General features: G+C 43.8%; 1 protein-coding gene across 2 annotated transcripts in view; it reads left to right on the top strand.

Moving 5' to 3' along the window:
* LOC141765651 (neural-cadherin-like) overlaps nucleotides 1-13,348 on the top strand; it is a 111,218-nt gene that overhangs the window by 67,215 nt on the left and 30,655 nt on the right. For both annotated transcript variants that reach the window (XM_074631771.1, XM_074631770.1), the window contains 9 exons: nucleotides 481-648; nucleotides 3,259-3,508; nucleotides 4,038-4,165; nucleotides 4,527-4,713; nucleotides 7,123-7,266; nucleotides 8,680-8,963; nucleotides 9,448-11,056; nucleotides 11,789-11,882; nucleotides 12,680-12,864. In XM_074631771.1, the coding sequence (XP_074487872.1) occupies nucleotides 481-648; nucleotides 3,259-3,508; nucleotides 4,038-4,165; nucleotides 4,527-4,713; nucleotides 7,123-7,266; nucleotides 8,680-8,963; nucleotides 9,448-11,056; nucleotides 11,789-11,882; nucleotides 12,680-12,864 (3,049 nt within the window). The remainder of the gene's footprint in view (nucleotides 1-480; nucleotides 649-3,258; nucleotides 3,509-4,037; nucleotides 4,166-4,526; nucleotides 4,714-7,122; nucleotides 7,267-8,679; nucleotides 8,964-9,447; nucleotides 11,057-11,788; nucleotides 11,883-12,679; nucleotides 12,865-13,348) is intronic.

A 13,348-nucleotide genomic window follows, 5' to 3' on the forward strand; every position in this document is an offset into this window, starting at 1 on the left:
AACCATCTCGTGAGAATTTCCCCAACTTGCGGGTAACCTTCTAGACACGACCGGGACCCGCTCCCTATGTAGATGTAAACGGCTCATGCTAAAGTAACGAAACCACAACTCTTGTTTTCAGGTAATTTATACACTAAAGAAAACATACTTTTCACAACATTATATTCTATTTCTGCCAATAGATTCCCCTAATTGTTACACACTGGTTCTTTAAGAGTTATTGGTGGATTTTATAACTTCACTTTATTTCAGTACACATCAGGCATGTGCACATCAGGCTGTATATTTTACACATCTTGGTGTGTTGGCATAGGAGATGAGTTTATGTTTTGGTCGGTCAGTTTTATTAATCGTACTGAAGTTAGAGCTCATTTGATAGTTCATCAAATAGCTGCTCATTAATTTTCTGTCCGTGTTAATCAGCTAATCGTTTCAGCTCTAAATACCATGATGATCATTTTAGTGACTGAACTGTTACAGAGAACCTACATCACTCGGGACATCATTGCCACAGACGGGGGGAACCAAAACACTTCTGTGGAGCTGGCGGTCACCATCACCAATGTGAAGAACCAGCCTCCGCAGTGGGAGAAGGAGAGCTACAGTGTCGTCATCCCTGAAAACGCCGCCAGGGACACGCCAATAGCGGTACGTGTAACTTTGATTGAAGATACACTGTATATATTAGCACATATGTTGTGGAGTTGGTTTCTCTATCCCCTTGCCATTTCGAGTTGCTGTAATTGAATTGGCTGAATGTTTGTTTGCTAACTCCCCTGGATTAGTGCACAGTCTGAGCGTTATTCAGACGCCGTGTTCTCTTTGTGCTCAAAATACACCGCTGAAAGCTTGTCAGCATGCTGAAGAACCTGTAAACGTGTTTTAGTTTGATGCTGTAGGAGAAAGCTGACATCGGATTGCATGTGCTAAGCAAGTTCCAAGGCTCCAGGCTTGTTAAATCCATACAAACATCTCTTTTTATGTGAAAAATATACAGCTGTCAATCTGGAGAGCACACAAATACCTTTTTTTCCAAGGTCTTCATATGGCGATTCACTTTCGAGATAATAGGGTTATTTCAGGGATAGACGATATGTTCGTTACTCACATGATCAATCACGCACAATCACAATAATTGTTATCAATATTTGACATAACCTGTGCTTCTTTAAGACTACAAACCACAACTGCAGTCTGACTAGTTCTAATTAACTATATACTATACCTGATCTACCTCGAAGAGAATCCTTGTAAAGTGAATAGTTCAACATTTTAGGAAATACACTTATTTGCTCTCTTGTCAACACTTGGATGAGAGGATTGATACCACTCTCATGTCTGGGCGTTAATTATGGAGCTGTAGCCTGCGGTCGGTTAGCTCAACTCAGCATAAAGACTGGAAGCTGGGAGAAACACCTGGCCTCTCTCTCTCCAAACTTTAAGAATATGCCTACCAGCAGCTCTAGAGCTCACTAATGAACACGTTGTGTCTGGTTTGTTTTGCCAGACTAGCTGTTTCCCCCTGTTTCTATGCTAAGCTAAGCTAATCGCCTCCCAGCTCTAGCTCTACTGAGCCACACAGACATGTTCATGGTGTCATAAACTCTCGGCAAGAAAGTGAATATGCACATTTCCCAAAATGTAAAACTATTAATTTAAGCCCAGAATAATAACCTTCTTTTGGTGGGTTGGCAGCTCAAAGCAGTTGAGTATTAAATATGATGCTAGAGCCAAGAGACGATTAGTATACCTAGTATAAAGACTGGAAGCCGTGGGAAACAGCTAGCCTGGCTCTGTCCAAAATGAAAAACAAACGCCTACATGCTCCTCTAACGCAGTGGTTCCCAACCGGGGGTTGAAAAGAGGAGATGTCACGCGTCATCAGCGCGTCATATCTTTGGGGTACAACGGTGCGCAGTAAAATCTGATCTGCAATCGCCAAAATTGAGCCAATAGTAACGCACAAACGCATCTTCAGTTACACTGCGCATGTGTCATACCCCATAGCTCAAGACTGGTGTCCCAGCCTCTTTCAATAGGCCTTGGTCCAGGCCCCCCTCAGGGGGGGGCGCCTAAGATCACAGGGGGTGTGCAAGAATTTTTCTGCTCTGAGGTTGTCAAAATTAGATTTGCAAATGTCGAACTAAAATCATAATAACACTCTTACTGGATAATTTATACAAAAGTCTATATATAAAACTACTAGTAGGCCACATCTGTTTCAACCAGTATTTCTGCACAGTAGCAGATAAAGATCTGGCTACACTAATATTATTAGTATTTTACTATTTGTAAAATTAGATTCCAGTTGCGGCTGTGATTGTTTCTGACTTGCGCGACTTGTCCAGTCATTTCTAATAATTGCAGAGCGTTGTAAAGTCCAAAAGTCAAAATGTATTGAAAAAAGATAGATGTAATAATTTCCAAAATTCAAAAAACATATCAACAACATCACAACTGTTTGCTCTCCTGCTTGCCGCACACAAAGGGAGGCACGCACTGGCGAGTTCTATTCATTAAAGAATGTTGATTAAATAAAAGAAAGACTAACTCAATTAATACATTGAATCTTTATTCAAATTGAGGATTTTGTTCAAGGATTTGTATTTTTTTTGGGTGATGACATCAGAAAATATGGCTGGTGGGGGAGTCAGCTTTTCTTAGATAGAAGGAACGGGGGCTTCAAGGAAAATAGGTTGGGAACCACTGCCCTAGAGTTTACTAATGGACACTTTTGAATTAACTTTTTAAATGAACAATTACCTTTATATTTCCTTTGGCACAGAAGCAAAGGAAACAGTGTAGCGTTAACTATTTCTTGTCATAACCTTGATTACCAGGCAACAACTAGAGTCTCTGTAGATGGTTGGCAGATTTTTTGTTACATTTTGTCAGAGCTAGGTGTTTCCCCATGCTTCGAGTCTTTATGCTAAGCTAAGCTAACTATCTCCTGGCATCTCGTGGACTAGTATCGATCTTCTCATCTCACCTTCGCCAAGAAAGCATATATGCATATTTACTCAAAATGTTGAACTAATCCTTTAAAGCAAGAGAGTTTACCAGGATGTGAATGTCCATCTATGACATCATACGGGTTGAGTCAGTCAGCCACATGGGCTTAAACTAAGAAACTGATTTACTAATTTCATGCAAGGAGTGGACCAAGAGCTTTTTGACCATTTGCTCAGCTCAGTGTTGTTTTCAGATTGTTTTGCATCAGCCAAGCAAATTCATGATCTAACTTCTCCTCCTATTCAGACAATCAAGGCGACCTCTCAGCTGGGTGACCCGAGGGTAACCTATAACCTGGAGGATGGAATGGTCCCCGAAACCAACATGCCAGTTCGTTTCTACCTCTCCCCCAACCGCGAAGACGGCTCTGCGTCCATCCTGGTGTCCGAGCCGCTGGACTACGAGACCACACCTGTCTTCTCTCTCCGGGTTCGAGCACAAAACGTGGCCGCGGTGCCTCTTGCAGCTTTCACTACAGTTTATGTCAATATTACAGGTCAGTTGTATTATTTTTATTTATAGCATATAATTAAGTGTAGCGCATGATAATTAACTGCTGGGTAATTATATTGTCAAACGTTGTCATTATGTGTCAAAATGTCATATAATTACAGTTTCAACGGGTAGAAAAAGTAAAGATACATGTATAATAAGAAGATGTCAATACTAAGTAAAAAATATATATAATATTCCGTATATAATTTGCAAACTATGTCAAACACAAAACTGATTTATTTGTCTGATGTTTGACAAACATATAGCCAAAGAATCATTTGATTTTAGCTGTTAAGTATAATGTTGAGTTCATCTGCGGGTGAAGTCCAACTGGAGACTGATCCAAGTCAGCAGCTGCAATAAACAGTGTTGCACTCATGTTTTTCTTCTTCAGAAAATCCAACCTGTAAATCTTTAATGTGTGCAGTCACAGGGGCTACAGCTTTGGATGCTAGAGAATTTATTGCCTAATTACTATCTGGAAATGAACACATTATCAATTCGCTACTAAATCTCTCTCCTCTCCGAAGATGTCAATGACAACGTGCCATTTTTCACCTCCTCCATCTACGAGGCCTCGGTAACAGAAGGAGCCCAGATTGGGACTTCGGTTCTCCAAGTGTCGGCCCATGACAAAGACCTGGGTCTTAATGGAGAGGTTTGTGGTTATCTACTTGTTGTGCAGTCACAGTACAATTTAATGAAGAGATTTTCAACCACCCATAGACTGTTTTTCCCTAGCTAAACCATCCATGTTATGTTAGGAGTATTCTGTAAGCTTTTGTTCCAAAGTTGTCGAGGTGGTTTTGGGAACTGTGCCATCGCAGGTGAGTGATTGACTGTGACCGTATAGGTGGGAAACAGAGTATCGATCTAATTTTGCCTGTAATGAGAAGACAGACTGGGAATATGATAGAGACCTCCTGACATCCTACAAAGCCTTTAATTGCTGCTATTTCTGAGGGCTATTGCTTGAAAGAATACTGTGGCGTTATTTTCAAATTCCCTGTGCTCCACAGATCACTTACTCTCTGCTGAGTGACAGCAGTGGCGACCACCATCTGTTCCGCATAGACCCAACACTTGGGGTCATCTACACAGAAGCCGTGTTTGACCGTGAGGCCCGTAGCTCCTATTTGCTGGAAGTTCAGTCAGAAGATGGCCAGGAGTCAGCGCGGCCTGGCAAGAACAAACAGCCCAACTCAGGTCAGAAAGTAGGAGGATTTTAATGATGACTTGAGACTTTTTCTTCTAGTATAAAACTACTCATGAGTTTATGTTTTTGCCTCATGTCATTAAAGGAATAGTTTGACAATTTTGGAAATACACTAATTTGAAGAAGATTGATACCACTCACATATCTGTACAGTTAGCTTAGCTTAGCACAAAGACAGGAAGTTGAGGAAACAGCTAGTCTGGCTTTGTCCGAAGGTAACAAAATCTGCCCACCAGCACGTCTAAAGCTCACTAATTAACATCCAACAACATATCTTACTCTTGGTAAGAAAGTGAATAAACATATTTGTTAAAATGTCAAACTATTTTGTAAAGACAATAGTGAATGAGAATGTGACGTCACCGACAGGAAGTCGGCAATTTTTGGAGGATAAAGGGTGAGAGTGCCATCCGCTGGCTTTTTACTGCAAGTGTCAAAAGTTAACACAAAACACTGCACAGTGAATAAGATCCAAAAGCCAAATTGTAGTATATATAGTATACAGTCAGACACAAAGGTAGGCTAACGTTATGGGTCTCATTTCGCAAGATTCCGGTAGATTAATTATGCAGTATTAGCCGATGTTTTCTTACCATTAAGTTAGGATTACATTAGCTATCTTATCACTGTCCGGATGATTGTGTAGTTGGCATTTGGCTTGTAGATCTTAATGTCATCTACCTACCTGTTTGTAAACTGGACATCGGCCTCCAAAGATAAACATATTTTGATCTGCTGACAGGTGTTCACTAATGCCAAAACACATCAGTGACCATAAAGGGTGGCAAACTGTCAAGGTCCTCCTAATTCGTAAGGACCAATATCATAAACTAACTTTAGTTTTGTAATAAATTGCCCCTTTGCTTCTGTCAGCTTCTCTTTATATGGGTATTTGTCTTTCACACATACCTTATGCATTTGGGATGATGAACGATTGACAGACGACAGATGAATTGACCGGTGACAGATAATGATAGTCTACCATAGCTCCGTACACTACCCTCCAAAACTGGCGGCGCGCCCCAGAATGCTCCCCGATTCCCACTCCCTATTCTACGCCCGTTTTAGTGTGATTAGTATTCAAATAGTAAGTCAGTGACAGTTACTTCAGATTTAGTTTATACCCTATCCTTTTTTTTGACTATGTGAGTTAGCAGAGTTAACTTTGAAGTGACCTCTGGACTGATGCAATGTCCCATTCATAAAAAGCAGCGTTGTTCTTTCCCTATAAGCCTACAGGGCAATACTGAAAACTACGAGGAGTTCTCGTCCTCTGTGCACAGAGTTTTAAACAGACTGCATTGGCATGACAATACATTCATTTACACCTTGGGATTGACTTCGAAGAGTGAATCCTAATTTGATTTAGTCCACTGCCATGACCAGACAGCCTCACTCTCTTCCATGTGAAAATAGCTCAGAGATTTCTTGGCCCTCTTTTTTTGTTACAAACCCTTTTTTTCTCTACTCCCCCGTTTTTAATTTTCATTGTTCAGTATTTAACCAGTGCGGCCTGTGTTTGTTTACCATGTTCCCTTTGTGACATTTTGGCAGACGTGAAACCTTAGGCTGTATCTAGAGTGATGTAATATGACGTTTTTATTCAGAAGTGGGACTTGTGCAAATGTTTGCGAAGGTGGTATTAGGGGTAAAGGGCGATGTTTCGGAGAAGTAAAGCCCCCTCTTCAGAGTTGCCAGGTCTGCTTAGCATTTGCAATGAGCCTTAGCTGTGTCTCGGGCTACGAATCTCCCACCTCCAGAAGGGCTCATCTCCTCTGCAAACATTACCTGTCTCGCTGCGTCACCTCTGGGATACACCGAGAGGAGGAGGGAAATGTATAAACAAGCCAGGAATATAGAGCCGCCTTCCACCACCATCATCTCTTACTGCAGCAGCTCCAAATTAACATGTCAGCCATGTGTTCTGTGAGCAGATAATTTACTCTTTCTAACTAAAGAAATAAACAGCGTAATGAGGAGGGCACCGATAAGACACAAACACTTGTCATCTTATGAATATTTAACCTTCCCAGCAGAGATGTTCTTTATCTACTCTCTGCAAAAAAGCAGCTTGTTGAAGAGGTTTAGCGCCATTACTGTTATTCTTTCTGTTTAAAACAGTTACGCCAGTAAAAAACAATAAACTCTCGACAAAATGAATAATATATTTAATTTACAGCGCATATTTATGAGTTATGTTTTTTCTGATTTCCGTGTCAATGAGGCACATTGCGTTCGGTTAAGTGCCTCTTCCCCACTAAACTGTGTCAATGAATTGTAGAATCAATAAGCAGATGGAGGGAGAATACACACATACCGTGTCTGGCAAAGTGTGTGTGTGTGTGTGTGTGTCTGTGTGCTGCGCCGTTTAATCTTCTGCCATTCTGTCATTCTTGCAGACACAGCGTATGTGAGGGTTTTCATCAGCGACGTCAACGACAACAAACCGCTCTTTGCTCAGCGCCTGTATGAAGTCGGCGTCGACGAGAATGCAGATGTGGGCCTGGCTGTTGTCACCGTTAGTGCTAATGACGAGGATGAAGGTATGCTTGATGAGGCAGCACACTGACGAGGTCCCAAGGAGATTTTGCTGATGCCACTTCCTAGAATTAAAGGTTAAAGCCAGCCAGAACCTGTATCGAAGTTTTCGTGAAACACTTTAAAAACCTCACAGAAGTTTCCAGATTGCACTTTCTTTATTTCTCACTCTATATCTGGAACTAACAGAAGTATTTTGGCAGTCTATCAGTCAGTTTTCCAGCAGTGAGTTGTGTGCCAACCAGTAAACACCTTTTTGCAAAATGGCCTGCATTTGTAGCAGTAGTGACCCTGTGGGCAGTCTTTCCCAATCCGGCCTGAGCTCTTCTGAAATCACGCCGCTGAAATCACGCAGTGTGCTAGATTTAGCAGTAGTCATTTGAGTGCTTGGTAATGCACTGTTGCACATATGTTCCAAAAAGAGTGACACGCTCCCACACAGTAGGTGGGCGGGATTTAACCAATAAAGCAGTTGCTCATCCTCCGTACAGCGGTAGCCTAAGATCCCTTTATCAGGCATGTTTAGGTCCGTTAATCAAGTATTTATGGCGAGCGGGGGTGCAGCTTAGGCCGGGCTGCAGCACTAATGATGAATAGCCCTGGAATAACACCAACCCCCAACATTAAAGTTGCAATACTGTTGCACTTGCGTCTGAGAGGCTACGCTCAATCTGTCTTGTTTAAAAACCAACACCCTGGGCTTGACTGCTGTAAGCCTGCCAGATCCCTGTGGGAGGCAGGGAGCACTTTGTCAGCCGGGGTTGTGTTAATAGTACAGATTAGTGTATTTACATGGGATTGTAGCTACTTTAACCCAACAGGATGATTGAAAACGAAGACTGTTCATTCCAGGAGATTATCTTATCTATTCCAAAGTTAAACCGGTAGACTGGATGGTCTCCATGGAGACACAGTAGATAAGTTCAGATATTGACTTCCTCTTTACAAAACTACATTCCCCCCACCCTCTCGCAGGCCTCAAAATCATTCCCTGGAGGGCACTATCAAAGTGCATTACTGTACGCTGCTTTTTACTCCCATGCTCTCTTTTTTACTTTTTTCAGCACTCTTCTTTTTTTAATTAGTATCTGATTAAAGCCGAGGAGACGAGGTACAGCGTTTCCATTTAATTAAGTAATCAAAACAAGAAAGGGATACATGAAAACCTACTAATGCTCAGGTCTTGGAGGAAATGAGGTGTAATACTCTTGTGGTTACGCCGTTCTGTTATTGCTAGAATGATAGTGCTTCCGCTTAAAGGAAGAAAAAGGGACAATACTGAATTATTCAGCAGCAACCTGCTGTAAAGTCCTCTTAAAATGTTGCTACACTTTTGTTTCACCTTTCGATTTTCATTATTAAACAGTAAGTTTTGCAGAATCAGGACAGTGATTTCATTTTTGTAATTCCTGCCTCAGGAGCCAACGCCAAGCTGCGCTACCAGATCACGTCTGGCAACAAAGGTGGTGTTTTTGACATCGAGCCAGAGGTGGGGGCCATCTTCATCGCACAGCCACTGGACTACGAGCAGCAGAAGAGGTACAAGCTACTGGTCCTCGCCTCCGACGGGAAGTGGGAAGACTACGCGGCCGTGGTGGTTACTGTGGTTAATAAGAACGACGAGGCGCCCGTGTTCTCCATGAATGAGTACTACGGTTCTGTCACAGAGGAGCTGGATGGGTCACCTGTGTTTGTGCTACAGGTGAGAGGCTGAGATGATTGCTGCTAAGAGCTTTTACACTGCAGTTTTCTTTCATTAATTACTGTAATCCTTAGATCAGTAATTATCTTGACAGCTTTTCAAAGCTGTATGTGGCGGTGTATGTTGCTTACAATTTCTTAATGGATCAAGTTATTTCAGTGTATAGTCTTTTAATGTAGGTTGAAACATTATAGATTTATTATTGCACTAAGTTAGAGAGACAGTAGTGATGGATCTTGTGCGGGGAAATTCAGCAGTGAGGCTGTCAGACCCACTCTGAGGCCCGATGCAAGACACATGCCTGATCAGAGCTCATTGCTTTAATTTAGGTGGTCAGAAAAAAGTGCAAACACTTAAAGGGCTGTCTAGAAAAATCCAAGAAGACCTGGCTGACGGCTGGAAAGAGATAAGAGGAAGCGGTAATTTGTGTTTGACTGGATGAATGAATATCCATTTTCTTAAGAAGTTGTCTTTATCTGTGCAGGTGACAGCTACTGACCCAGACAAAGACGCAGACCAGGGCGCCATACGGTATTCCATTCATGGCCAAGGGGCAGAGTCGCACTTCATGATCAACGACATCACGGGGGAGATGTATGCCCAGCGCACTATGGACAGAGAGGAGCGTGCCGTCTGGCGCTTTGTTGTCATGGCAACGGACGAAGAGGGCGAGGGACTTACTGGCTTCACGGATGTTATTATCAACGTGTGGGACATCAATGACAACGCCCCCGCCTTCACGTGTGGGCCTGATAATTGCCACAGTAGCGTGGCGGAGAACTCCCCTCCTGGAACGTTTGTTGTGGAAATGACAGCGGTGGACCTTGATGACGCAGCCGTGGGTCAGAACGCAATCCTTGCGTACCGGATTACCGAGAATGTGCACAACACCAACAATGAGGACCTTTTCACTATTGATTCCAGCACCGGCACTATATCTGTGGCAGGGGAGGGTCTGGACCGGGAGTTTGCTGACAGCCACCGGCTGGTAGTGGAGGCCCGTGACGGTGGGGGTATGATGGGTACAGCTACCGCCACTATAGTGGTAACTGACATCAATGACCATGTGCCAAAGTTTAGAGAGGACCGGTGTGGCGCTCGTGTGCCTGAGAGCACTAATGAAGACGCTCCTATCCTGGAGCTGAGCGCTGTGGACCTTGACGCCGGTACGTACGGACAGCTGGCCTTCAGTGTGGTGGCGGGAGACCCGGAGCAGCGATTCTACATGGTCAGTCACAGACTGGAGCAGACGGGCACTCTGAGACTGAAGAAGCAGCTGGATTTTGAGAAACCAGGGGAGCAGCGGTTTAACCTTACCATCAAGGTGGAGGACTCTGACTTCTCCAGCCTCATCCACTGTCAGGTCCTGGTGGAGGATGAGAACGACAATGCTCCCGTGTTCACCCCGAGCTCCCACCTGCTCTCTCCTTTGCCCGAGGACGTAACTGTAGGAACCAGCATCATTCAGGTCTCAGCATCTGACTCTGACTCAGGCGTGAATGGGGACATTTTGTACAGCATTCTCCCTCTATCTGACCCATATGGACATTTTACAATCAGCCGAACTGGTGTGGTCACAGTTGCCAGGCCACTGGATAGGGAGACAGTGGCGGGTTATGAGGTGGTTGTCATGGCGACAGACCGGGGTACCCCGGCACTGACTGGCAGTGTCACGGTTCACTTGCCGTTGCAAGACATGAATGACAACGGGCCAGAGCTGGAGACAGCCTACACTCCTGTGCTGTGGGAGAACAGTCCAGCACCTCAAGTGGTCTGGCTCAACGGGAGCTCAACTCTGCTTCATGTTGTGGACAGAGACTCCCCAGAGCACGGGCCTCCTTTCTTCCTCTCCCTGCCCTCGCTTTACTCCATCGACTTCCACCTGCAGGATCACGGGAACGGCACCGCCACGCTCACCGCCCTGCGGAGGTTCGACAGGGAAAGGCAGAGCGAGTTCCACTTGCCGGTGATTATGATTGACAGCGGCGATCCGCCAATGACAGCCACAAACACGCTCACCATCACCATCGGCGACCAGAATGATAACGCCCATCAGGCAGCGGAGAAAGATGTCTACGTGCATAGCCGCAAGGGTGAGTCGCTCGCTTCAACTCATTTCATTCTCTTTGCCCCTTGCTTTGGCTTCAGAGCATTTCACTGCAGGCAGAGCTTGAGTGAAGAGGGGAACTTGAGGCTAGGGTAAAGTTTTCACTCCCGTACCTGCTCGGTGTTGTCTGGAATTCATAATGGCACTCTTCCTTTTACATTCTAACAGTGTTTTGTTATGGTAATATCGTTGTCAAATCCTTTCTCAAGCCCTCAGCACATCCCTCCCTTGCCAACCCTTTGTCTAAATCTCATCTGAGCATCACATTATGATAAGGATCATGATTCTTCTTTTTTTTGTGTAGATTTTTCTTTTTACACTTCAAGTAAGTTGGTTAGGTATGTTGGCTTGTTAACGTTTTGATCGCTCACTCAGCTACATGGCAGTTTTGGTAATTGTGGAAAACAGGAGCGCCGTGACTCATCCTGGCTGCCATTGTTTACCCAGCTGCAGTACTCTGGCACTGCAGGTCGATAATAACATAATCCATACTGAGATAGCCCTGCTTCCTTAAGCTCCACGCTCTCTGAAGTGGAGCACTGAGAGCCCATTCATTCCAGCAGTGGGGCTCCACAGTTATGAGCATAATAAGTAGAACAGAACACAAGAATGCAAGATAAGGAGAAGAGAGGGACGAAAAGATAAATGTTGGCATCAGCAGATTCTGTCCTGAAGGAATCAATGTGTGCTCGCGTGTGTGCGTGTTTACCTTGAACAGGAAGGATGGCAAATGCGGCACTGGGGAAGGTGTATGCCCCAGATCCTGATGACTGGGACAACAAGACCTACACTCTGGAGACAAGCGCAGCCAAGTAAGAGCTCTCTGTTAAATGCATCTAATTTTTTTTTTCCTGTAAACATGCTGATCTCCAAATGTGCAGAACAAGTACAAGAGCTAAAGCAGTACAGTACCAGAGGAACTGCCAACATTGTAGAATCTGAAAAATAAAGAGGATGTGGACTCAGCATTGAGGCGGTATTTCAGTGATATCACTCGGCATGAAACATGCCTAACAGATACTTCTCCTGATCTCAGATCCAAATCCCTGGCCTCTAATATAAGCAACACGTTCCAAAGGGACTTTAATAAAAGCTGTCAACAGTGATTGCCATTCTGGAAAATGCAATCAGATTCAAACAAACTAAGCAATCTCAGTCCACCTGTATGGTTTTCCTGAGATCAAACAGCACCGTCTGACTCCGTCAGGTACCTCATGCAGCTATTCAGTATTCACACCCTCAAGATCAGATTAGAAATACCAATTGCATATTTGTTTTATTCATGTAACGAATTCTGACAGTTACCATGACAACTATGAAGCTCTTTTGGAGCCAAAGAATTTGTCTTTTTTATCTTCTTCTTGGCGTTATTTTCTTTTTTCTTTTGTGTTTTTTCTCAAAATGAATTCGTATTAACTTCCTGCTGGAGTAAACCGAGGTACCGCTGACCAATTCTCTACTTTTCTGTCTGCCATCTGTCAGGTGTTTTTTCCTCTGGACAAGAGCTCAGAAACAAAAGAAACCATTTGTCTGCTGTTTTTTTTTCTCTTTCTTTCATCTTCCTCTGAAGCCGTCCTCTCCTGCTTAACAGCTCCTCTGCTTTTCTCAGATACTTCAGTCTGAACCAGAGCTCGGGAGTGCTGACCGTCCGACCGAACACTCCGGCAGGCAGCTACTGGTTGAGGGTCGGGGTGTCTGATGGGGTCTGGCCCGATGTGTTTTCAGGTGTCAGAGTTCATGTCAGGGAGCTGGAGGAAAAGGCCATCCTGTCGTCCGCCTCGCTGCGTTTGACCGGTAACGTTCGCCGAAACACTGACTCACCTGATGGCATGAACACAATATTGAGTCTAATGATTTTTCAGTTGGATTCCCAGTCTCAGTCATCCTCCACAAAACAGAAAGCTTGCTCTTTGTTGCCGTTGTTGTTCAATTGCTTTTTTGAAGCTGGTGTTGAAAGAGACAGCATCTGCCACAGGCATGAATAAATTGGTACTTTTCATTGACTGATTATCAGGTTGTCAATCCAGTTAACGCTGAAATAACAGGCTGTCAGTAGACATTTTTACACTTGCATTATTTTACAGTTCTAAGCAGCATTGTAAAGCAACCTTTCACACTGCTCGGTGGTAACAGTTTCCTTCTTTGTCTTATTCTTTAACACTCTGAAGTTCGCGTCGGAGTGTTCATTTTTCTGTCAGTCTCTCGGAGCAAATCGGAGTTATAAAGGTCAATTTAGAAGTGTCAGGTAAAGTCCTTGACATTTAAAAAGCCATTCGGC

This window comes from Sebastes fasciatus, chromosome 4 (genome assembly GCF_043250625.1).
Source record: "Sebastes fasciatus isolate fSebFas1 chromosome 4, fSebFas1.pri, whole genome shotgun sequence".
In the NCBI taxonomy this organism is placed as follows: domain Eukaryota; kingdom Metazoa; phylum Chordata; class Actinopteri; order Perciformes; family Sebastidae; genus Sebastes; species Sebastes fasciatus.